The 26,713-nt window shown below is 32.1% G+C and overlaps 2 protein-coding genes across 2 annotated transcripts; one reads left to right on the forward strand and one right to left on the reverse strand.

Moving 5' to 3' along the window:
• Positions 1-4,864: 4,864 nt before the first annotated feature.
• On the reverse strand, positions 4,865-6,430 carry LOC136976030 (nicotinamide N-methyltransferase-like). Its single transcript, XM_067271224.1, has 4 exons — positions 6,333-6,430; positions 5,827-5,994; positions 5,539-5,746; positions 4,865-5,465 (listed from the first exon to the last, which is right to left on the reverse strand). The coding sequence occupies exons 2-4, from the start codon at positions 5,978-5,980 to the stop codon at positions 5,027-5,029; spliced, it is 801 nt and encodes a 266-aa protein (XP_067127325.1). The 5' UTR covers positions 5,981-5,994; positions 6,333-6,430; the 3' UTR covers positions 4,865-5,026.
• A 9,710-nt stretch (positions 6,431-16,140) lies between these two features.
• Positions 16,141-25,357, forward strand: LOC136976006 (carnitine O-acetyltransferase-like). Its single transcript, XM_067271205.1, has 14 exons — positions 16,141-16,178; positions 18,961-19,188; positions 19,268-19,354; positions 22,166-22,284; positions 22,353-22,406; positions 22,617-22,782; positions 22,851-23,019; positions 23,396-23,574; positions 23,680-23,801; positions 24,223-24,345; positions 24,418-24,540; positions 24,600-24,798; positions 24,871-25,008; positions 25,094-25,357. Exons 2-14 carry the CDS (start codon positions 18,979-18,981, stop codon positions 25,355-25,357), a joined length of 1,953 nt encoding a protein of 650 aa, XP_067127306.1. The 5' UTR covers positions 16,141-16,178; positions 18,961-18,978.
• The last annotated feature ends 1,356 nt before the right edge of the window (positions 25,358-26,713 follow it).

The raw sequence follows: 26,713 nt of genomic DNA on the forward strand, positions 1-26,713 counted from the left end.
TGTATACAGAAAATATGCTCAATTTTTAACATTTAATAAATTTTAAGGGCCCGTTACTGAATTGAGAACAATTATACAGAATAGAAAATACTGCGAAGATTGCAGGGAGGATTTCCGAAGTATTTTAAAGAAACCGTCGATGAATCAGAAATGGAGTTATAACAGAGGACGAGAAAAATTCTGTCGCTTCCGTTGCGGGTCATTTTTTCATTTCGATTGTGTAAAAAAATCCGTGTCAATTTCTCTGTCGGAACCAATTAATAAACACAACAGTCATAAAAAAATTTAAAAACGTTGCATCGTAAAAAACGCAAATTATATTCTCGAAGCGATTGAAAGAATTCTCAACGCTTACATTAAATTTAAATTATTTTTGTCGCGAATATTTTTTGACCCGTGATTTTTGTTCTAAAATTATCCGTAATTTTAATTTTTTTAAATGTTTTTCGTGAATTGGCTAAAGTGTTCTCGTCCCCGTATGTCTCGGTCAATCGGAATCCGTTATACGAGTGTTTACCTACTTTACGTAATTCTTTTCCCGCACATATTTACTGGCGAAGCGGTGATAGAAATTTGAACACCCGCGAGTTGTCTTTTTTACTCCGGTGTTTGCGATAAATGAGAAATTTGCATCGTTTAGTATTAAAACAAAATTATTGTTTATTTGAACAACAACTTAAGATTTGTCACGTATATAGGACGCGCGAAATCCTTTATCCATCTTGGCACTTTAATTTCCACATAGGAACCCATCTGTTAAGAGGCAGAGACGAAGGACACGTTCCGCACCACATTTCGGTTTTCAGTCTGTAAAAGTACGCGTGTAACTACGATCGATTCGTTCGATTTAAAATAAAAAATATTAAGCTATTTCTTAATCTCGAATTCTCGCTAATCCTAAATTGTGTTTCGAAAGATTTGCGTACAGAAATCCGCACAAATTGTACGATAATATAAAATTACCGAGCAATCATTTTTTCTGACATAGCAAGTTTTAATCATATTTTTAATTGATTTAATTTAAAATATATGTTCTCCATCTCGAATTACTGGTTTCTTGCTCTTGTTCATCACACTTTCCTGCTTGCAATAGAGTCGGGCCGGTCATTGTGGGGGTTGGAAGCTGTCAAAAATTTGATTACGAGAGTTTAGGGTAGGACCTTCCTACCAGGTGTGTGTTGTCAGACACACCTCTAATTTAGACAAAAAAGAAAGCGGAACTTCATTTATAATTGACTCCTGTTCATTGGATATGTATGCCCATGAAGGATTAATTTCATGTTGTTCAAATAATTATACATGTAGTAAACTGAAAGGCCATTGTTAAGAATTACATATACAAATTCAGTCGTAAAGAGTTAATTTGTATTGCACAATATTTCTTTTTATGATGATGATTATACGTAATTTTAATTAACAATTTCTTTCGCGAATTTAGCACGCTAATAGGCTGTGTCAACGAGTTAACATTAGTGCTGGAAACATCCCTTTTCTTACATTTTATAGTATTTAATGCGTTTAATAAAAATAAAGTTTGCTTCCTGTTCTAAATTTCTTTTCTATATTTTTATCAGATGTTTTAGTAACATGTATAAAGAGCACAAAGAGCAATATAATGTTATTATAATAAATTCGCATACATTGCTAGCTCGTTATTAATATGCGTTTTCAAAATACATTCGATTTAACGAATTATTGGAAATGGCGGACACCCGTTCACCCAGTTAATCCGTTAAATGAAGAGTCTGCACTATTATTATTTAATATTATTATTATTTTATAATATTTAATGTTTGTATTTACACATCAACAAATTGATAGGTAATATTTTATTAAAGCAGTAATTGATACCCTTCACCTTGACATTTTGGCAGGGCCTGCGTTATTCGATGATCTTGTGGATACTGTTAGAGCCGTATAGGCAACAGTCAGAATCCAGACAATGTATCATTCCCCCGGTCCTCTAAGTTAAGGCTTACTGCTAAGGGCTGTAAGGGCTGCATGAGTGAATATGCCAAACTGCCACGAAAGCCAAACTAGATAATAAATTAATAATTAATTATCTTTCCATTCTGAGAAACTTAAACAATTTTAAACAATAAATTAGAAAAGAAAAACTATATATAACTTAGAAGGAATTTAATAGCAAATCGTTTAGAAATTGCAAAACGAAATTTCAATATTAGATTAAACATCTGATAAGATACTTTTGTGATAAATGGGTTGTTACAATATCTTCGTAATTTTATAATTATCTTTCACTTTCACTTTATACCTTCAATTTTATTTAAAATTATTTTTGTCGTTTAAATTATGTAAATAAATTAGGAAATTGAAACTTCTCTCGCTTATTTACATAATTTTCAAGAAAGCGACATATCAATTTTATTTACTAATTATATATCGTGTCGTAAATGGCATTATTCCGAGTAACTCCGTTAATTAAACTGAAACTGAAATATTATTATAAAGACGAGTACCACCAGATTTATACGCATTTAAAATCTAAATAGGCTATAAGCGAGTAAAAAGTCTATATATATGCACGTTAAAATGAATTATGCGTGTTAAAAGCACCTAATAATATTCAGTAAAATCTGTAAATTGAAGTTAATACATACTTCTGTCTGAGAGCAAATCTTATTAACGTCTATTGATAGGGTCTATTACGTCACACTTCTTAGGTGAGAGGGGATAAACATGCGTGAATGGATGAAATAGGTGACACGAGGGATTTAGAAATTATGACGTCACAAAAGACGTCTTAGAATAATGTTTCGTGCATAATCAAGTAATTCACGAATAAAATTACGCGTTCAATAGAATTTTATATCTATCTTTACTCTTAACTTATATGTTATATTATTTGTAGATTTATCTAGTTTCAAACGTGAAAAAAATGGAAAAAAACGATGTACAATTTTAAATAATTCGTACTTGTATATCCTATGTACAGTTTTTAATTTATTTTTGTATATCAGTTTTTTAACCATTTAGTTTATTTTTTATGCATACTCGTTGAAGTCTTTTATTGTTGTTTGTTTGGGTGAGCAAATTTGAATTGTATTCCGGGACTTTTCCTGTTTTCTTAAAAATAAAAATAAATAAATTATAGCCTATTTTAATTATCTACCATAAAACAATACTTTAAAGTAGGTAGAAAAGAGCAAAATTGATAAAGAATTGTGCAATATTTTTCAAAACGAAAGTGAAGGCATTTGACAAATCACAGAGTTGTAACTTTATTTCCGTTAACCAATCCGATTAAACATAAACTCGTGATTTCATTATAAAAAAACAAATATGTTTTATTTAAATACTGGAAATAAATTCCAATTACACCAGAAAACGTTACTCTTGTATTCAAAACACTGTCAAGATAATAAATTCGATCCTCCATCAAGTAAGTATCATTAACGTTACTTTAAAAAACTAGAAGTGATATATAGTTTATAGCAGGGGATGGGGAACTTTTTTAGCCATTACCCCCAAAATATATTTGTGTAAGTCGATATTACCCCCCTCATTTTGAAAAAAAGAAAATCGATACAAATTTAAATTAAACACTATTTATCGAATCATTTTACACTGAAAATAATAAATAATAGACAAACCAAATAAAATTATCATTTTGGAACACAATACTTTCATTGAAAACTTTTATTCTTTAGGTTTTGGAAAAACTCCTTATTACCTTCAATAATTTCATTTTTACCCCATTTAGGGTAATTTACCCCGGTTCCCCGACCGCTGGTTTATAGTAATCGCTAGTTTTTTAAATATTTATGTTCAGTATTCCATTTAAAATGTATATAATAGAGATAAAGTATTATTAGTATTGTATGTCATATAAATATTTGCGGCGGAATTGTCTTCCAAAGAATTGCTAGAAGAAATTTAATAACGTACTACACGACAAAATTTTAATAAATTCGTGTAATATGTTTATACAATAATTGTGAAGAATATAGTAATAGACATTGGCATTAATATTACGTTGATAGATAATATTAATGCCAATGTCATATCTCAAGTAGGGTCGGAATTAATGACGATTTTACTTGTTATTAGCAATTACAATTTTTTTTTTTTATACAATCCATCCCTACGCTCAAAATTAAACTTTTTCCATTTTATAATAGGCCTAATTGAAAATATAAAAAAGATTTTAATAATAAAATACAGTAGTGAACCGAAAATCGGAATCAATTGGGGACTGGGGTTGTTCAGATTAGTGATTTGTTTCGTTTACCGATTATGTACGAAAAAATATATTAACTTGTCCGATGTTCAAATTTTTCTCCGTTGCGTGTCGCTTCGTATTGAATTTTCGTCGATTTTAAGCCTAACGAAAATTTTTATAATAATAATCGAGGCTATCGTATCGTTAAAAATTATTTCTTTATTTTGTGCAAACAAAATAAATATATTGAAGAATATAAAAACATGAAAATTATACTTTAGAAGTAAATTTAGAATCAAAAACGTTCGATTCGGCACGACACAGTCCGACCGAAAATCGTGCCGATTACCGGCGATTCCGATTACCGGGGTGCCGATTTACGAGTCTCTACTGTATCATTACAGATGGCAAAACACACGCAGTTTTAAATGTTGCCGGGAAAGTTAAGCAACTCGTTGCTGGATTTTTGAAAATAAATTTCTAAAAAGCCAATATAATTAAACATTAATTTAAAATATATATTTTATAAGAAAAGTTTTCATTTATAACTTCTTAGTTTACATTTTACTTTTTAATTTTGCATATTTTTAAAATTTTAATATTTAGAAAATTGAAATACATGAAAACGTTTCGATAATTTTTTGCTAATTTAATAATTTTGACAGAAAAAAGTTAGTCTGATTAAGTTTAGAACTATTTTTTATTTTTCTGAGTGAAAATTTCACTTCTTTCTTACAATATTACGTAAAAAATGTATTTTATACATTAGTTGTAAATTTTCATGTAAAGAAATTTCTTTCAAATTTATATAAGATGATATACATGTAAATTTATTTATTTCAATTAATTTTTAAGAGCTGAGACGACGACCACTCCCGAAAATTCTCCTCCTTCAGATTCTTCGTTGTTTTCCATTAAATACCAATGTTTCTTCGTAAATCCTGCTTCTTTCAATGCTTCATTCACCAACTTTTGACTGACAGGCAAAACATCCCATTTATACTTCTTCTCGGGACTTTTCATGCAAAAGTAAGGCATATCTAATATAACAACCATAATTAACCCTCCTCCCGGCACTACGTATTTTCCTAACTTATTAACGGCTGATTTATAAGCCTCGGGAGTAGGGCATGCGCCTTCCAAACAATAAGATGTAAAAAGCACATCGCACTTTCCAATATCTTCCTGAATGACCTTCTTTTGTAATACGTCACACGGAACAATCTTCTTGACTTTTCCTCTTATTCTGTTTTCTATTTCTCTTATTCCTTGATCTAAATCTCTGTATAAACACGGCGTAAGAATATTTGTAGTTTAGAGCGTTAAATATAATAAATAACGACAATTTGCCTTACCCGTATTCTTCTTGTCTAGCTGTAATTCTGATGAGACGACCCCAATCTTGTGCAGTTGGATCGTTTTTCAGCCATTTTTGAACGATCTCACGATTATGTTCGGAAAATTCGCATTGAATTATTTCAGAAAAAACACGACTCGCGGGTGCTATTCTGTGAACTGTCGGACCGCATCCTATTTCAAAAAGTCTTTTTCCTTGGAAGCGTTCTATATAAATTCTAATAATTTATTAATTTATCCTATTAACTAATAAATAAAGATGAAGATGAATCAGTTAATGAACTCACTATCTAAATATATTCTATGCAAAACGTTTAATATGAATTCTTCTACTTCGATGGTATCCAACAAAAATCCCTTGTAGATGGATGGAAAATTCGGATCCTTGTACAGTTTCGAGATGACATACGAATGCCCTTCGTCCGATACAGTAAGACTCATGTTTTCAAATTAATCTAAAAATTGAAAAATTTGATACTATAATTCATTAAAAAAATACTATTTCCCATCTTAAAAATACATCAATCAATTTTTAAACCTATTCAATAGTAAATATTGCTATTTAATATTAAATAAAACTACCCGAACGAGAGATTCGACATCTTTTTATTATACAAATTGTAACAGTACATTAAGTCCAAGTGTGTATAATCTTCGTAAAATCGTAACTGGATAATTATAATATATTTTATAGAAATTGTTGGCTTCTACTCTTATTTATATACTCAATATAATATTAAATAGTAGGCTAATAGAATCGATAATACAAGAACTCTTTCAGTTCGGTTCTTACCTTTTGATGATTCTGTTCGAAAAAACAACTCTTTAACCTAAAAAATGTATCAGCTTTTATATATTTTCTACAGATAATGGCAAGATGGGATCGAGATTAGACTATTTTAGTAAGAAACGGGCAAAGATAAGAAGCAGACAGCAGGTGACAGATAAAGATTTCTAAAATCAATATTTATCTGTCTGAAATGATTAGCGACAGACTCGTTTCCAATACTACACTTACATAATATAATTATTATAATATAAATTTAATGTATGGAAAATGAACATTAAATGGATGAAATATCAAAAATATATTAGTTTAGTTTAGTTTATTAATTAAGGACTTAAGGACCAAATAGCAACAATAGCCTTTAAGCTCATAGTTCCGGTAGCTCATAAGAGAGTATTAAACTTCTATATTAAAATTATATACTGCAAGTATTAAAAGCAGAATAATTCCGATTTAAACAACATTTAAGCAGATTTTTTTGCAGTTATGAAAAAATATTTCGATGAACATTATGGGAAAAAATAAATTATTAAATATATTGATAACCATTCAACTATCCAACTGATCTAAATTTTTATGGAATATTTAAATACTACATTAAAAACTATTTTAATTTATTAAAGAAAGTAACATAAATTAACAAATTAAACACAAAAACAAATTAATTTGACAAGGATTTCATTAAAAAACATCATTAGAATCATAAAGTTAGACAACAATTATGTAAAAAGTGCTTCAGTAAAGATCTAAGAAAAATAAAATAGATAAACTTATTTTAATTATTGACAAAGTGCCTAAAATATCTCGATTTTTCAATATAAAATTTGTAAGAGTATATATTTTAATAAATTTTGCAGATAAATATTTGTACTTTGAATTCTGTTATCTCCTTATATTTTTGAAACATCTTTACCTTCACCCTTTGTTTGTAATCAAGGTTATTGTCTGAAAATTACTTATATCATATGTTCTACTCATAATAACTCATTTTGTGGTTTTGATTAATTTAATAATAATTTCATTAAAATAATCAAATAATGATAATATTACTTATCATCTAATTGCCAAATAAGTAGGTTAATAAACTTTATCGTTACAATCTAATATAACTGTTGCTAAGAGTAAAAAATGTTTATGTATATGAATTATTAAAATACAATATAACTTATAATTTCTTAATTTTTGGTCGACACGCATACACGCATATCCTAACGCTCATAATTCAAAAACAAGTGAGCAGCAGAGAAAAGAACACTACAATCCTAAAAATCATCCATTTAGCAACTTTCTCCTCATCCTCCTTCCAGACACCTCTTTTGCTTCAGGCACTCGTGACTCTTCTAGACACTTCCAGCACATTTTCTAACTCAATCTGAAAGAACGTATGCTGTTATTACCTTACGTTCTTTCAGATTCTCATCCGCTTGTTTCAACTCGGCCTTTCTCTAACGCACTTCCCATTCACTTTTCCCACGTATACTCTCTTTAACACTTCTCTTTCATCCTCTCGATGTGGCCAAACCATCGTAGGGCCGATTTCCCACCTTTTCAACCATATTGTGTTTTATCTCACACTCTTCCAGCATTTGTTCATTTCTCACATAGTCTCTCCTCGTTACGCCGCACACTCCTCTCAAATACTTCAGTAATGCAACTCCTGTACTCAAGTTTCTCTATCATACATGAGCACAGGCACCATAACACACCCATACACAGCCATTCGTGCCTCTTTGGACATCCTTTTTTTCTTTGCAAATTTACTCATTGATTTTCGGCCGAAAAAGTAAATAATTGTTTACTTATAAATTACTTGTCGATTAATTTAAATAAAGTGTAAAATTTAAATACATTTTTTATGGTTTAATCTTAAAGAAATCTTTGATCGAGAGAAAAAAATATGATATAATAATGAAACGAATTTTATAGAAAATTGATTATACAAGTTATCTTTCAATTTACAATGAAAGCTCTTATATAAAAACAATTCTCTTGATAGTAAGTTGAAGATGATTGATATGAAAGTTTCCTTGGTAACAAAATATGAACGGGTAGACTTCGCTGATAATTAAAATGGAGAAATGCTTACGTTTCCTATAGCAGATTTGGAAAGCAGACGAAAAATTCTTATATTGTTGATATTAACAATATAACAATTTAACACTAGCTAGAACGACATTTTTAGTACACAAAAATAGACAAAGTTGTAAACAAAATAACGAAAATAATAACTTTTTGTATTTTAATTTAGCTTATTTAAATCAACAGCTTTTTTTCAATGTTGAATATGGTAATTTAAAAAATTATCACTACCCTACAGTCAGAACTGTAACTGGATTTATAAAAATTACTCAGACTTTATCAAGAGCAATATTTCCTTTAACAAAAGAGTCGTGCCGGTCATCAACCTAACACCTTTCGGGGGAATATTAAGGGAGGACAAACAGACAGAGAACATTTATAAATCTACAATAATTTCAAATTGCAGCTCAATTATTCATTCTGATTTTCAATTTTGTTTTGATTTTTTTTTCAGGGAAATAAAGATTGGAAACGTCATCTTTCCAATCTTTATTTAAAGTTCGAAGATACGTTCGGTGTCTATTTCAATGTTTATAAAATAATTAATATGGTCGTATACCATCGTTAATAATAGATAAAAATAAATAACGTCGTTTTTTAACATTTGACTGCAATTTTTTATTTACATCAATAAGTCATTTGTAGTTGTTTTGTTTAAAATACGACATAATTTATCGGAAATCATAATATTAAATATTATTGCATTATAAAAAAAATTTGTAATATTTTCATCAACCCAACTGTTGAATAGAAATCGCGTTATTTCAAAATCGTGCAATAATTAAATATTAAACGTAATACTGTGGTGGGTAATAATTATGCTCCAAATGACAAAGAAATAAACTGGTAGGTTTATTTATGTAACTACAATTTGGGTTACTTCAATAAAGAAGCAAAGATAATCTATCTTTCTTCCCAGTTGCTTGGTTTGAACTGTTCGAATTATCATTCCAATTTTTATTCCATAATAAAGTAAATTAATAATAATTAAACACAAAATTAACAATAAAAACGAAATCAATTCTAAACGAAGATTGCAATACTCGTTAATATGATTTTTGATTCACTTAAACTTGTGTGTCTCCGTAAATTTTTATTAATAAAATATCCATTTTTGGATTGTTTCAAAAAAATTGATCATTCTTATACGTAAGAAACAGACTAATAGATCGATAATAATAATTTCGTTAATGCCTACACTATTATAAAACTAGCAGATAAACCCGGCGTTGCTCGGGCCAAAGTATAGCGAGGATTAAGATTATTACATTATAGCTAATCTTACCCCAGAATGCAAGAATTAGGTTCCCCTGTTTCCAGACTAATTACAGAATTTTTAAATGAGTCTAAAAACATGTTCGATTTCTTGCAAAAATCCGCATTTGCGCCTGTAAATCTTGCACGCCGCTTTCTCTTAACACTTCCATTCTTTACAGTTCCATTGTTAAAAGGAATACATTTCTTTCATCTCCACGTGGTACCCTACTAAAACGCAGTTAAAAACAAAAAACCGCATCTAAAATAGTACAGTAGAAGCTGATTTCTTCAGGGTAAGCTTTAATCTTTTCCCTCTCCCCCGTGGAGGGGGAATTTTGAAAAATCCCTTCTTAGGGTACATCACGAGAACGTACACTAACTTCAACTTTTAACTCCTAACCGTTTGGGCTATGCGCTTATTATTATTAGCGAGGTTGAGGCCGAAGTTTTAAACGCGAAAACGTGTACGTCGGACGTTCGGCGCCGCTTTCCTGTAAGCCTAGAAGTTTGACAATTGTGTTTGCAAAGTCAGTGGAATCATGCTCGACATTCCAAACGCCATTGTCAAACTTCTAGGCTTACGGGAAAGCGGCGCCGAACGTCCGACGTACACGTTTTCGCGCGTTGAAAACTTCGGCCTCAACCTCGCTATTATTATTATTATTATTATTATTATTATTATCATCATCAACCCATTTCGATTGGATCATATGGATTGAAAATGTAAGTAATATGCCTATGCTCTATATTTTTAAAAAATGATAAATTTTTGTATCAGAATATGATTAAGATCAAAACAATTTATGCCATGCATCTCATGAATATAGGAAATTCCTTAGTTCGATATTTAAGGGATAAAATAATCGCGATATCGAATTATCAGAGATTTACATATTTCTGTACAATGTGTCACGTAACTGATGTAATTTGTTAAGCAAACGGAATAGGGCTACGTAAACAGAACACTACTTTTGTTAATTAATCTCGCAACATTCGGATGAGCGTCGTTTCCCAGTTTTCAACTAGTGCGAAGTGACAGTTATTACCTTATCCACACCACGTAAATACACATAATTCATGCAAGGTAAGAGAAAAAAACTAAAAATAACCAACCAAGCTTATCTCTCGTTGCATCAACTTCCTCCGAAATAAAATCATGATTAGTCAGAAAAAAGAATAAAACAGAAGGGAACGACGAAAAAGAGAAACAGAGAGCAGAGGAAAATCAACACAGAGAAAAACAGAATCAGCTCAGAAAGAAGAGAGTCAGCACAAAGACAAATCCATACGACAGAAGCGAGTCACACCAGACAAGGATGTCAACTCCGGAAGAGACAGAGATAAAGAGAGAAGAAAAAGAAAGGGAAAAGATACAAGAGTAATAAAACAGAAAGAAACTGACGAGCCGACAGAAGCAACAACTCTTTTCGTGGTATGTTGTGAGTCGCGAATTTTGGATTATCCTCTCCTGTTAGGCACCCGCTAGGTTTAACAGTACATAAATAAGCTAAGTTTCGAGGATAGGCTTTGTTTATCCGAAGATAGGTATAATGTCATGTTTTGTTTTTACAATAAATTTTCATTTCTTATTTTTACGTTGGTGTAGTTGATTCTATATTTCTCCTCCTGGCAGGCTTATTCCTGGGCTTCGGAATGACTCTTACCCTGGCGCCTTACATATTTCAATCTTATCTAGCTACCAAATCGGAACGTGTCCGATAATACATCTGGTGACAGGACCTTACCGAGGAAGGTCAGATCTTGGTTTTGACGGTCCCCAAATCCCACAGTTGTTTGGTGTGCCCGAGTCGTTCGCACTGATGGCACATTCTCGGGCCTTTGTCATATTTTTTTGTTCGATATACTGTCAGGTATGTCGGAATCGTTCCGCTGCTAAGCTGATTTTAATTGTTCCTGTTGGTATGCTCTGTCCGTTACGTGTTAGATACGTATGAGGAAAAGGCCGACTTCTTGTAACAATTCGAATATTTCCTTTTCGTCTGGCTCTGTTGGGAGTCCTTTTATTAATTAATGTTGTTTGAGTGAAGGATCCTCTCGTTAAATTGACGTTAATTGAAATTTTGGCTACGCAGATATTCGTCGTAAGGGTTCAGACAAACGTTGGTGTCGCATTTTTATATATTTTACAGATTGGTCGTCGAGATGTTACGTTGGCATTGACATTTGAATATTTTTGTTTTAAATGTTTGTATAGCTGTTTTTCGTGTATACTTTCTTCTGGGAGGTTGGCTACAGAACGCAAATGGGATTGATGAGTGTGCAGTGGCAATTTATCCCATGGGCAGAAAAGATGATTGCCTACTTGATTTTATAAAAATTTTGTTTAGGCCATCACCAACAAGAGGTCTCAAACCGATAAACTCATTACTGTACTAAACAGGATGCTACCTACTTAGAAAATATAATTCAAAATTAACGAAATACAGTGTAGGTATTCAAAACTGATGCCGACAATCTTACGACGATGTACAATGATTTACAAAAAGCCACGGTAAACCTAAATTTTATGTTTCTTACGCGGCTCTTAGTCTAAATTTAGTAGGAAATTCAGCCGCAGAAGCTTGTCCAAAAGCACTCGATTTTTTCGATTTTATTCAAAATGTATTGTGTGTTTCTCAAGCTTCCGTGAAAGGTGGAAAAATTGTTAGATGCAAAGCCAGAAACGTAACGTAAATATAATAATTACTCTCGCTTAGAAGACTTCACGTCCCCTATCAGAAGTGAAATCTTCCAAGTAATGTACTGCCAGCATAGGGTTCAAAGGAGAACTAAAGAGGTCAGCTGATCGCGCGTGGACTTTTTATGCAACATCGATGTATCAATTTTTCGATACACAGGCTTACAAATAAATATGATGTCGAAACATCGAAGTTTCATTGTTCTAATGTAATATATTTATTTATTAAGAATTTAATCACTTATGATATGTAATAATTACGCGTTAGTTATATTACAACATGGTTTATATATTACGTTTCTTTATTCTGATTAAATTTTATTAAATTACATCGAAATAAAAATTTTTTTGTAAAACTTTTAACTATGTACTTGACATAAACAACTAAATCAAGCTTTTTGGTAATAAATTTGCTCTATATGTAACTTTTTAAAAAAGTTAATATTAAATTTTATATTATTGACCGGCAGATAGCCGTCAATAATATAAATTTTAAAGGAATCAATTTGCCATTCTGGGGATTAGGTTCGAGTCTGGGTCAGAAACTTAAAGCATTTTTTGGATGCATCGAGCCCTTGTTGATCCCATGATGGTATCAACAAGGGCCTGACAATAAATTTTCAAAATATTTACATTAATATTTTAAAAATTACATAGTATTTATAGTAATAATACTAATAATATGAGAATCCAGACTTCAACCTAAACAATTTAACGTGATGACATCAACTTTGTCAAGTATCTGTCAACTTTCACACCTGGGAGTGTATCGCCTTTTAAGTTCTCAGCGTCGAAAAAGACGCTTTCGCGACCTTCCGACCTGCTGTTTCGATTTCATCATTTTAATATAATATTAAACGGGTAGTCAAGCAGTCGTCGCCAATCCCTCTTGGATTAAAGTCATCAAAATTTTCCTTTGTCGGTGTCAATCGTACTCTGTCGGATTTTCACGTTACCCTCAACGGTGCCTAGAAGAACTTTCTTCATCCAGACCGGTCCAGAACGATCTAAATCCAAACCCTCAAGATCCTAATCTCAACCTCAAATCAAGAATCAGGATGTTATATAGATTACTCTCTATAGAATTTCGGGACTTTGAGTATATATCTGAACTCAGGGGACCGAAACGAGTTCAACGGTACCTTACTTTTGGATCGGAGACCAAAGATAAGAACGTTATCAGGTTAACAAATTCTTGCCTTTCACAGTGTTTTTTGAGTAGTTTGCACATTTCCACCGCTAGATGACGCTACTAGCAACTACTGTAGAACAAGATTTATATAAGAAAGTCAGGAAACGCGTACTGGAGCCGCCATTTTGGGACTTTTTGAGTCCCGTGTTTAAAACAAACTTGTACGAGCAGTCAACTGGTCGTACAAGTTGCATTAAACTAATTAATGCAATTTTAGTTAAATTAATGTCGTATAAAACTAACTGTTCGTACAAGTTTGTTTTAAACACGGAACTCAAAACGTCCCAAAATGGCGGCTTCAATACGCGTGTCCTGACCTTCTTATATTGCTGACCTTGCTGTAGAACGCAGTTTAATTTTCTTTTTTCTATTCGGTTAGGTTAGTCTCTGGTCCAAAAGTAGGGTACCGTTGAACTCGTCTCGGTCTCCTGAGCTCAGACATATACTCAAAGTTCCGAAATTCCGTAGGGAGTAATCTATATAATATCCAAGAATCGTCACCACAACACAGATATTTCCTCGCGAACAATTGTAAATCTCTCGCGATTGCTAAATAGCTAGGTTAAGTCGATATATTGTATCATGTTCTCCTTTTCGTTGAAATTAAACGGTTATTTAGTTGTTAACATTCGTGTGTGAGTACTTTACTTTTGTGGGGATGTCTCTCTGTCTCCATCCGGAACCCGATCGCTTACTCACGCGGCCACTCGCGTGACCTACTTTTTAACCCAAACTAAACTTGCCGTCGCGGCTTCCGTGTCATCGGAGAGACGATGGTGTCAATCCTGACAAGGCATCAAAGAGGTGCCAACCCTCTGGTCACAATAATATCTGGTAATATTTTTCCTGCAATATAAAATAAACTAGTATGTCCTCAAATGTGATTTTAAAAAATGCATAGTAAAAATTTTTTTCCAGCAATTCATTGCTGCAAAAAAATTTAAAATTGTAGACGCGCCATCTGTTATGATACTTTATTTAAAATCTTTTTATATTATTAATTATTATAAAGTGGCAAAGAGCTTAATTTTGAGGGTAGGGGTGGGTTTTATAAAAAAAAATTGTAAATGCAATTAACGAGTAAAATCTTCATTAAGTCTGACCCATTCCAGATTTGACATACGACTGTCTCTATCACTCTATCCTCGAACTTTAGACAATAACGTTTAATAGAATCAATGCCCCTAATATATAAGATACAAACCTCCCTGCAAAATTCCAGAAACTTTCGACAAAAACAACAGGAGTTATTACGCTTTAAAGAGGGTGAACAAAATCATGCCCTCCCTCAGTAACATTCAAACATCAAAAACAAAAAAAAAAGAAATTGGCGTTTTTTTGTTTTTTCACTTCTGAACGTTTCAATGTCTCCAGAATCCAAAAATGTAAAAATCTTGAAGTCAATTTTTGGCCCTCCAAGATTTTTACATTTTGGCAATAAATCAGAAAGAGTTTTGTCTGTGATTGAAATTTAAAGTAACCTCCCAATTACTAAACACGATTTTTTGCAAATGTGTACAACTCGGCAAACCCAATGTCGTGACGAAGACGGAAATTTGAAATTTTCCTGGGCCCCCATAAAGCGCCACTAGTCTAATATTCTGAGTCTAATATTCTGGGCGGTTATCCAGCGGATGATGTCGGTATTGGTTGGTTATTCGTGGTATATCCAGTATGGTGAGAAGTTTGGAGATTTGAAAGTCACCTGATTTCTTGATAACACAGTGGTTTGAAATGCAAAATAAAACATTGACGAATTCATTCAGTGGAGAAAATTTGTTGTCCTTGTAAATAAAGCAAATGGAGTCTTTCCTTACCAACTAAAATCACTCCACATTATAACTGAACCACTATCTTGTTGTCGTTTGGAATATATTCTTTCCCCCTTTCTCAAATCATGCGAATAGTGAGTGAGTCCTGTAGATAATTTGTTTCCACGTGTCGTCCATCTCATTTGTCCTTGGCCCATAGTAAAAGTTCCTCCTTGTGTGTGGGCTTTAGTGATGGGAAAGGTTTTCTTGACTTGTATACCGGATGCTGGTGTGTCTGCATAATTTCTTCAATAATTGAATTGTTTGCTTACATTACATTCGGACATTACTGCTAACTTCTGAAATAATGTCTTGTTGCTGTCAACCTGGTGAACAACGGTTAGCTTTTCCCTGTTTCTAAGCTTTGAAGAGCATTCTGTTAATTTCTTTTCACCATATTGATCACCAAGTTTAATATTGAATTAATCGTTTAATAAAGTTGTCGATTACAGTGGATGACCAATTTAATTATTTAGCAATTGTTCTTGCAGAAGAATTTTATTTATTTCATTACGTAAATTTCACAGATTATTTTTAAATTTATTCATCGGTGTTTATTTCATATAAGAAATTTCGATAAAAAATGTAATTTTGATGTTATTGTTTGCATTTCAATTTGTTGCTGTTACTCTGTTAAGCAATTATTATTTAAAAATGGAAAATATTTTTAACAAGTAACATCACTATATTACATTTTTAATTAGCCAATCTCATAAAACAAAGGGGTATAAATATGCTGGAAAGAGACTCGAAGGTATTCTTTGCGATACATTCGACTTGGACAGTTCCTGTGTTAAGTCAGAAGACTATAAAAGGTAAATGTTAATATGCCATTTAACATTTAAATCAGTAACTTAGAAACATTTATTAATAATTATGGAATAGATTGACACAATATGCTATTAACTATACTACGAAGCTATTTTTCTACTTCTCTGCATTATTTTGTTAATATAGGACGATTTTCTTGATTCTCTTACGAATGTAACATAATTTAATAAAATATTTTAATGGATATTTAATTAGAAATAAGTAATTATTACGTTATATTTTACGCTAAATTCGTAAAAGGTTCCAATTTTAATCACTGTACTGGAAATTGTTTAAATGTATTTCTTTTTCTAACACTAGATATATGGAAACGAAAGTTTCTGACTTAATTGTTTAAATTTTTCTGTAGAAACAACTATTTGCGATAAATATTGAACATTATGAATGCGAAATAATGTAACGTTGTTATTGTATTAATTTTCACGTCTATTATAAATAAAATAGTACGTCGTAATTGATTTAGCTGTCGGTATTTTTAATACAATGTTGTATATATTTTATTTTTATGTTTTATGATTTTTCCTAAAACATTTTACTATAAACTTGAAAAAGTACTTGGAAATTTTTCCAAACTTTTGGCACAAAAACATTGTAAAAATAGGGTTTATATAATTTTCTTCACAAAATGGGAGAAAATATATAAATCTATACCAGTAACGAGCAATTATTTATTGTGGCACGGTCACAATGCCGGGCTGAAATTTTTACTTTATTTAATTTAAAATATATCATCTCCGCCTCAAATTAGTAATGGCGTGCTCTTGTACATCATTATTTTCCGTTAGCAATGGAGTCGTGCCGGTCATCTATCCAACTCCTTCCAGGGGAAAAGTTTTGAAATGAAATAACTTTCGGTTTACATCAGAAGTTCTTATGTAGTTAATCGGGGCTTTCTGCCTTAAGTTTTCTATATCTGTTCTTCATTTTCATGTATCTATCTCCGTTCTTAAGGAAAAAAAAAAAAAACACACAGTCAGACAGGCAACAGTGGGACTTTATAGATCTACAATTTTTTTTAAATTGCAGCCCAATAATCTACATTTTCTAACCAAAGAACAATATTAGGTTGCTAAAACTCTCCTGCTTATTCTTATGGAAATTTATCATAGTATATAATGTAAACCTGAAAATTTTCAAATTCTTTACTACACATTACTTTTATTTTAATTAATAACCTTAAAAGTCGCAAGGCTCGAGATCTGGAAAACCGCCAAGTTGTTGGAAAATTTCTTGAAATTACTCTATTGTTCCCAAATGTGATGCTTAGTAATTGCCTCACCGCGCAATGTGGAGAGGTGCTTTATCCTGCGTAAAAGTTATGTTGTCTACCGTGTTTTTTACCCGTAAACTCTTTCTATGTGGTGCTGATACCTATCGGTAAAAAAACAAATTATTTTTTTTTATTCGCGGAACTTGTTTTCGATGATCTCGCGAAGACATCCACCGAGTCCCACCGCAATCCATTCACCAGATCGCCCTCAACAACGTTCCGAGTGTCATTAGTTTAATTATACCCATCCCGTATATGACAATAACAATATATTATTATTAAATTATATTTTGAGTCACCACGAAATGTCGCTACTAGACACTGGACTTTTCCACATCCACTTCGTGGTGTCTCAAAATATAATTTAACGAAGGACGCGGTTTCGACACAGAGAAAAACTTATTATTAAAATTGAAAATTGAATGTGTCGACATATATTTTTCTCATAATTCAATGTTTAATTTCCCATTAATTGACCCTTTTTCTTATAATATTGTAATGCTTACTATCAGCGGGGCTTTTGATCAGCTCCGCTCCAGGTGGACTTTCTGGCTCCTGCACTAGCCAAACATTTAATTTTGAAGCGAAGTTGTTCGAAATAGACGTTTTCAAACCATTTTATTTTGTTAATTTATTTATCATCTGTTTCTATCGTTTTATATAAATTTTATATAAACCATAGAAATAAAATTTTTGATCACATATAAACAATATATAATTTTAGCGTTATTCTCGTATATATAAAACTATAATTAAAGGAGAAAAAATTATAGAAAGAAGAATGAGATGCCAATAAACGATTAACTAATAACTATCATTTATCGTTTATTTATCGTCATTTCTTCCTGCGTCTGATTGAAATGTTGTTCAGTCTGTTTTTACAATTGCCAGCTTATATTAGAAAGATTATAACAGTACTTAACATATAAACAAAATTCATGTTGTAACATTTTAATTATTTTCGAAAGCTAATAAAATGTTGTCTATAGCTCATATTATGGTATTCCTGATTAATGTTGATATAAACTAAAAAATTTTATTTAATTCTGTAAAAATAAACAGAATGTATCAAGAATGTATCCTTTGTATAAAAGTTATTACAGAACTTTTGCAAAGGGACAAGCTCAAAACTTTCTAGGGAATAGCCGAAGAAATTAGCATCTAAGCGTACGAAAAGACAAGAAGACAGTTCGGGAGCTGGAACCAAGAATTTTCTACAGAATTTACAGCTCCGTTTCCAGCAAAAACCGGACGCTCGGATTAACTCCGACTTCGGTCCCAAAGCCCTGACAATATAATTCTATTTTAAATAAATTAGCACTTACTGTAAAATCGAATTCAGAGGATAACTTTAAAATAAATTCATTATTGTAATAAAGTTTAAAAAATATGTAAATTAATATAAACTATTAAAACATCAAACGCTAAATGAATTTAGCGTGTTAAACGATAACAAATACGATCTCTATTTAATGTCTTTTAAATGAAATATTTAGGCATACTCGAATTTAACCATGGAGAATTTTCTTAGCGAAGATTTTAACACCGGAGATGTTTTACTCTGGTCTCAACACGCCATTCCAAAGTATAGCAAAGGTCCAATGACTGCGCATCTAAAAGATCTACCGAAACAACCGTTGCCTTCTCTAAAAGAATCATTACCAATCTATCTGGAAGCGGTTAAGCCACTTATCACACCTAAAGAGTACCAGAAAACAAAAAAGGTAAATTAAATTAAGTCTGTTTTTATAAATAAACGCGTTTATTGCTCAGATGTAAATAAATTTATTTCAATTTTCGCAGAACGTACGCAAATTTCTTAAGAAAGGTGGAGTAGGAGAGAAATTGTATGACATTTTAAAAGAACAGTATTCTTCATTGGACAATTGGGTAGGAACTTTAATTTCTAATGTTTAATTTTATGCGTTTACATACGACGCGTACGTTTTCCACAAATATACTTACAAAGTTTATTTCTCTTTGGTACTTTAAATATTTTCTACGAGTAAATGTTACCCGAATGGAAAAGGCGAGTAAAAAAACCTAACTTCTCACGCTTTGATCGATTCGGAATACTTCATTGGTGAGTCGACCCGCTACGTCGAGTCCACAGCCGAATCTGACCACAAAGAAAGTGATTCGCTCGGTGCTCTCGGAGACGAAACGGTTAGATACGAAAAGTTCTGCTTATTTCCTTACGGAAATGAGACACGTGGGTCGAGGGGAAATACCTTCTGGAAGGATTTTCTACGGGAAACTGGTCCCTACAAACGTGAAGAAAACCAGGAAAACTCCACACGGCGAAACGCACACCCGCGATTAATTAGTGTCCAGTGGTTTTATCCACTCGGCCACTGGTGGGCTTAAATATAAAAATGCATCAAATATTTATATATAATAAGAAAAGATTATTATATCATACATAAAAGTTTATTATTATTATTACAGTATTAACAATTATTTATGAATTGAATTGAGTTATTAATTATTTATAATATATATTGATATGTTAGGCTGAAAGACCGAAATCGCCGATTGAGCGAAAAAAATCGACCACAACGCGTTGTGGCTAACTCAAAACGACCACAAAGAGAAATTCGTGTCGTGGCTTTTATATTTGACCACGACGCGTTGCGGTGACTAAGAATAGCTATAACGCGTCCTGAGCGTTAGCTGATGCAAGTACGATAGAGGATCATCCGACGCGCAGTAGTTTGTAACTTTAAAATATGGATTCTAGGCTCGAAACATTTTTATTTACAGTTTTTAATGCCGAACAACATTAGTTCTACAAGTTTTCCTAGAAAGCAAATCTTCGCACTTTAAAAAATTTCAAAGATATAAAATGTATGGAGAAAAATATACATTTGTTTCTTTTGTTTTGCTAAAAAAGTGCTAGATGTCTAACTGCTTGTACGTGCTTGATATACTATACACGATGAAATAAAAAACCACTGCGCGACGGATTTATTATGGTTAAAAGCCATCACGCGTTCTGGATGTCAACGAATAACCAGGTGATGATAAAACTTTCTTTTTCATTAGATTTATTTATTTTCAATCGACATTCATCGATTAACAATCGATCAACAATCGATTATTCATCACATACAGAAATGTAACTTTTCTACATTTCGTGAAAATCTGTTGCGGTTCTCGAGATGTCAGCGTTTTCTAACAACTAGTTTACCAAAAATAATTACTTTGTCGGGAACTTTTATTAATAAATCGGTCTTTTTTACGAGACTCGAGAACGTTGCGGAGTTATTTCCGCCCATTGTTTTCGAACGGATTATCGTCAAAACCGAAGTATCACTGTAGAGCGAATGTCCCTAGCATCAATCTGTATTATTTCTTTAGCTTCTGTCGTCCTATCCTAAAACCCTCCAGTTATAGGGAAAAACAGAATGGTTTTAGGCTAAAACTTTTTCCAGTGAAACTTGTGGCGCGGTAAGTAATAAGACCACAGACCACAGGGTAGTTTTATCTTAGATTTACCCTAAATATAAGATTACCCGAAACATTACACCGAGAAGTTTGAAATTACCCTAGAAACGGCAGCCCTAGTCAAGAATGAACACAATACAAACTCCGTAAGGGTTTTCAATGCTCCCGTTGACAAGTTACAACCTATCCTTCGTATCGTGGTTGCATCGGCTAACGCTAAGAACGCGTTATAATTACTATTCTTAGTCACCGCGATGCGTCGTAGTCAAATATAAAAGCCACGACACGAATTTCACTTTGTGGTCATTTTTTTCTCTCAATCGGCGATTTCGCACTTTGAGCCTAACATACGATAGAGGATCATACGAGTATTACATATACAGTAAAACCTGTCTATGGCGACCATCCACGGTTCCTTCAAAAAGTGATCTTTTAGACAGGTGGTCGTCCAATACGGGTGGTGCTGTAATACCGTACTTTCGCGCGTATTTTGCGCACAGATGTGGCTAAAAGCCATACATACTAAGCAAAACTCGAGGTGAGCAAAAATAAGAGAATTTTTTCAACGATAGAGCTACATTGGGACTGTATTTTATTCTTAACGGATAACTCGATTAACAGAAGTCGTCGTGATTTTATAAAACAGATTTAATACCAGTATTTTAAAGATTAACACAGTATTTGCATTTTCTCGATTAAAATGCGCACTTTCTTTTTCCCGAGATAATTAATTCAAGTTGGTTCTCTTCGTTCGCTCCTGGGTTACGTGCATTACGTCATCGATATAAAAGCGCGTGGTATCTCTCCACCACTTCGGTTTTGGTTTTCGTTAGTTTAATCTTATTTTAACATTAAAAATACTGTATTTTTAAATATTTCAATGACAATCACGGAATCGAAAAAGAAAGGTTGTCTGTGAAACTGATTTTGTGTTAATGCGTTTATTGTTTGCCTGCGAAAATTACTTGAATATTGTTTTTATAAAAATATGGCGGAAATAAGGTAGTTGATACAGAAACTATTTATTGCACACGTACTGTATATGAGCTTTAAAAAAATAAAATAAATTTTATCAAACGATGAGACCAGCCGATTAATTGTATCGTATACAATATTTTATACCCCTAAGGAAAATACTGTAAGTCTACGGTAAAATAAATTTCGTTTATTATCTTGGGTAAAAAGCTGACAAATTACAAAATAGCAATTTCATATTATATTCGCTGAACTTTAGCTATTTTTATAATTCTATAGATTTCGGACCGGTGGGTACGAGCACAATTACAAGCCAATCGCGAACCTATTACGCCTAGAATAGCAGTTTCCGCACACGTTTGGCAACTAGACTTTGAAACACAGGAGCAATATTTGAGGTTTGTTTAAAAAAGTGTTTGAAAAAGTGTTTTTAAATTTACATAAAATATTAAATATATATTAACAGATTTGTATCGACTTTCATTTACTCAATTGCGGATTTTAAAAGAATGATTGATTGGTAAGAACAATAATTGTTGATTTTATGTATTTTAATTTAACAGATTTAATATATTTATCTTCAAATACTAATGTTTATCATTTTCAATATATTTACAATAATTTTACTATTAAAAAACTTTGACAAAAACGTATTATCCTACAATTTATGGAAATATTTTTGACAAAATAGAATAGATTTGCATTTTTTTATTGTTGAAACTGTTTGCAGTCACGAAGTGAAACCAGATGTCATGAGGGGAAAGCTTTTAGATATGAGTCAGTATTTTCTCTTATTTTCGACAACTCAAGTTCCATCGAAAGATTGCGATAGATGCTGTCATTACGGAGATTACACGAATTATCCCAGACACATTACCGTAGCCAGGAATAACAAGGTAAACTTCTTTAATTTCATAAAAATACAAACTTTATATAAAAACCTTTATTTCCTTCACACAAACAGTTCTATCAAATTAACGTGTTAAATGACGATGGCTTGCCAATCGCATCCGAGAAAATTTTGCAACAATTACAACGCATCCTATCGCAATCAGAAATGGGCATTCCGGTAGGAATACTAACGACCGAACATCGAGAAACGTGGGCTCACATACACGAAATTCTCTGCCAAGGTAAGTTTATAATCTTTATCGTTTTTTGTATTAATACACTTTGAATACATTATGTTTTTTTTTTTTTTTTTTTTTTTTTTTTTTTTTTAACTCTTTCCGCCCTGTGGGCACTAAGAGGGCCTCTTTTAGTAGGCCCATTATGGTTCGGCCAGGCCCACAATGGGGCGACCGGGTGGTGAGGGACGGGGCCCGACATATCCGAACGGACCACCCCCCGAAAAATTCCTGGGGATTATTCGACCCGTTCGGATTCGATCCCGGGTCCCCAGAGCGGTAGGCTGCCACCTTTACCGCTCGGCCATCCGGCCTGAATACATTATGTTAGGATTCTTATTTAATGTCGGTATTGTAACATACCGCTCGATATCCATTACAGACGAAGTAAATAAGCATTCGATTAGAATATTAGAAAGTTCCATGTTTGTATTAAGTTTGGATAAACCAGTGAATTATCCAGTTAACAAGGATAAAGTTAATCAAAATTTATGCAATTTTCTTCACGGTTGCGGACCATCCGCTAACGGTTGTAACAGATGGTTTGATTGCGGATTGAACGTAAGTCTCTACGGAAATATATTTCTCGACTCTTTGTTGGGTTACAATATAATTTATATCACTGGAATAATCCTATTAACATAATTATTTATTTTAACGATATAGATATACATAACAGACGACGGAGCAATTGGTGTAAATATGGGACCTTGTCCGTTAGAAGCGCAACCATTTCAACGTATGATAGATCATTCTTTATTCCTGGCAACGAAAATTTTAAATGAACCGTACGTGATTAATTCTAATATTTTCATTTTACTTGTGATTTTCTTCTAGTAATCTTAATATAGAAAATGGTATATTCTCTATATTTAAATAATTAAAAGCAATCGATTACTTTTTAAAATAGCTCTTGCTTTATAAAATGAGAAGGTTCTTCGTCAATTTCAATACCCAACATAAATATCTGAATATATCAGAATCGGTGAAATTCCATCTGTCTAATGTATTGAAAGATTTGTCGGTCTATTAGGTTATATTTGTAGCTACAGTATATAGTATAATAATAAGAATATTAAATACCGTTTCGATGCGGCTCTCGCGTATTTCTAATTGTTGACTTTTTTCTGACAAGTTTGGCCACCCCAGGTTTATAAACGTGTTTAATTTTTAAAATTGTATACCGATAATTTTATGTCGAAAAATTAGGAGTGAAGAGTACAAAAATGGGAAAACTACGACTTCGGTAATACAAGAACCGAAAGAACTCCGTTTTAATTTACCCGCCCAAGTTCTGAAAGATATCGAAAAAGCGAAATTAAAATTTCAAAAGTACGTAAAATGGTTCTTTTCTTAAATAAATAATTCGGCTGATATTTAACCAGAGTTGTTGAAAATTTTTAGGGCATGCGATAACGTGGATCTTGAAATATTAGAATTTCATAACTTTGGTAGAAAATTTTTAAGATCTCAAAATATCACCGTCGACAGTTTTGTACAATTGGCTTACCAGTTTACAGTTTACAGGTATGATATTAAATAACTTTTCGACCGATTATATTTGAAAACGATTTCGTATATTTTAGATTACACGGAAACAAGGGAAAGATCTGTAGCCTAGCCACACTTCATAATTTTTATAGAGGAAACTACGAGTTATTGCAATCTACTACAACCGAATCCTTGGAATTCTGCAAGACCATGTTAAACGAAAAATGCAGTGAAAAAGTAAAATATATTACTCTGACGAAAGCGCTGGAAAAAAACACCGATAATATCAATAAGGTAAAATGTTATTAAAACTTATAAATATTTACTTATAAGAACATCACTAAAGGAACATATTAACATTTCAAGGCTATGAATGGAAAAGGCATAAATTATCTCCTTCTTGGATTGAAGATAGCGGCCGAAGAAAACGATTTCGAAATGCCCGATATGTTTCGAGACACGGCTTTTTTGAAATTTTTCGATGTGAAATTGATTTCGAGTCAGGTGTGTAAATTTCTTTGATTGTCCTAATGATAACTGCGATAGGATACTTAGTATTCAACAAAATTAAAATATTTGTTTTTCGTAGGTTCCTGGAGTTACTTCGCTTCCCGTTTACTCCGCTTACGGACCATTTTCCGTAGATGGATACGCGTGTCCATATTTCGTGTATCCAGATAAAATACACTTTTCTGCTTTTTCTTATAAGCATATTCCAGAAACTGACTCCAAAAAGTTTTTGAAACTTTTAAATATTTCACTTTTAGAAATGGAAGGCCTTGTCAGAAAGTATTCAGATAGAACAGACAAATGTAAACTAAAAAACCATGCAAAAATTACGTATGAAAATTAAGAATTTCTTAATATAAAAATACTGTACTAAGTTATTACTGTATCACAAACAAGGAAAATTTGTACAATGTTTGCTTTTCCTTATTTTTCTTGCATGATTTAAGGTATCAGGTTACTCTATATTTATTATGTGATACGAAAACTGTTAATTTCATGAATATAATTTTAAATAAAAAATACACACGAAATTAAAAACTTGTATTCTTATTGAGTCTTTCTTATTTTGAAAAATTGAATTTGAAAGGGTTTAATTTATTTACAATTTACAATATGAACTAAAAATAATATTGATTCATTTAATGAATAATATTAAAATTAGGATGAATACATAGTTACATGTACATATTTTTTCTTTTTTTTTTTTTTGTAAATGTGAATTCTTCCTGGCAAATTGTAATAATTTCATGTAACTTGTAAAAATATTCCACTACAATAATTAATGTAATAAATGTGTTTTCTACCACTTGTAGAAATGTAACACCCGATGAGGGGTGCAAATTAGACCAAAAGATTGAACCCGAAATGCATAGTAAAATAAAGTTTAACGAAGATAAAACCCAATAGTCTTTGTCTCTGATGAAATGCGGTCCAGATAAAATAACAACGGTTGAACTTATCGTTCTTAACAGTGAAGTTTCATCAATTATTTTTTTAAAAAAGAAAGATCTTTTTTAAAAGAAATTGTTTCTTAAACAATATAAAGAAGCCGCACCATTGATATTACATATCTGCTATTTATAGTAGTAAATTCCAGTTTATGCATGTATTTTGAATTTCGCCATCCTTATTTTCGGATCAATTTACAGGCCTGTAAATTCTAAAACGAATTTCTTAAGGTAATACAAACAATGTTTGAGTCCTTTTCTTACATTTTTTATTCCAACCAGGAACCACTAAAACAGCAGGTGACTTTGAAGCAAAACACCTCTAAAATAAAAGAACACTACCAGACAATTACACACAATTTAAAAATGATCTCGACGCCGACCTGTAAACTTGGCCGAAAACATTTGTTCTGTGATTAAAGTTATTGCTGAAAAAGTACAAATGGCGTGTGTGTGTGTGTGTGTTTTATTTTATTTTACTTTATTTTATCGTCAAATCTCAAGGAATTTTTTTTGAGTTGGCTACTTTTTGGCTACCTTTAGAAAATTTTTGGCTACAAAACATAGTTGCCAGATTGGGCTACAAGTAGCGGATTGGGCTACTTTTTAAGTGCCCTCGCTACAAAAATTTCAAATTGGGCGACACGCTACTTTTTGGGCTAGTGATAATTACCTTCAGGCTACAAATCTTAAAAATACGCTACTTTTTTATTTTCATATATAAAATCGCAAAATATTTATTGTATCATACA

This window comes from Centruroides vittatus, unplaced genomic scaffold, assembly GCF_030686945.1.
Source record: "Centruroides vittatus isolate TY-2023 unplaced genomic scaffold, ASM3068694v2 contig_392, whole genome shotgun sequence".
Taxonomy (NCBI): Eukaryota; Metazoa; Arthropoda; class Arachnida; order Scorpiones; family Buthidae; genus Centruroides; species Centruroides vittatus.

Excerpts from the sequence above, each read along its gene's own strand:
- LOC136976030 (XM_067271224.1), bottom strand. The coding sequence starts at position 5,980 with ATGAGTCTTACTGTATCGGACGAAGGGCATTCGTATGTCATCTCGAAA. Across the intron at positions 5,747-5,826 it reads GCATAGAATATATTTAGATA|AACGCTTCCAAGGAAAAAGA; the intron begins GTGAGTTCATTA and ends GAATTTATATAG. Across the intron at positions 5,466-5,538 it reads GCTAGACAAGAAGAATACGG|AGATTTAGATCAAGGAATAA; the intron begins GTAAGGCAAATT and ends GTGTTTATACAG.
- LOC136976006 (XM_067271205.1), top strand. The coding sequence starts at position 18,979 with ATGGAGAATTTTCTTAGCGAAGATTTTAACACCGGAGATGTTTTACTC. Across the intron at positions 23,575-23,679 it reads GGTTTGATTGCGGATTGAAC|ATATACATAACAGACGACGG; the intron begins GTAAGTCTCTAC and ends TTAACGATATAG. Across the intron at positions 25,009-25,093 it reads TGAAATTGATTTCGAGTCAG|GTTCCTGGAGTTACTTCGCT; the intron begins GTGTGTAAATTT and ends TGTTTTTCGTAG.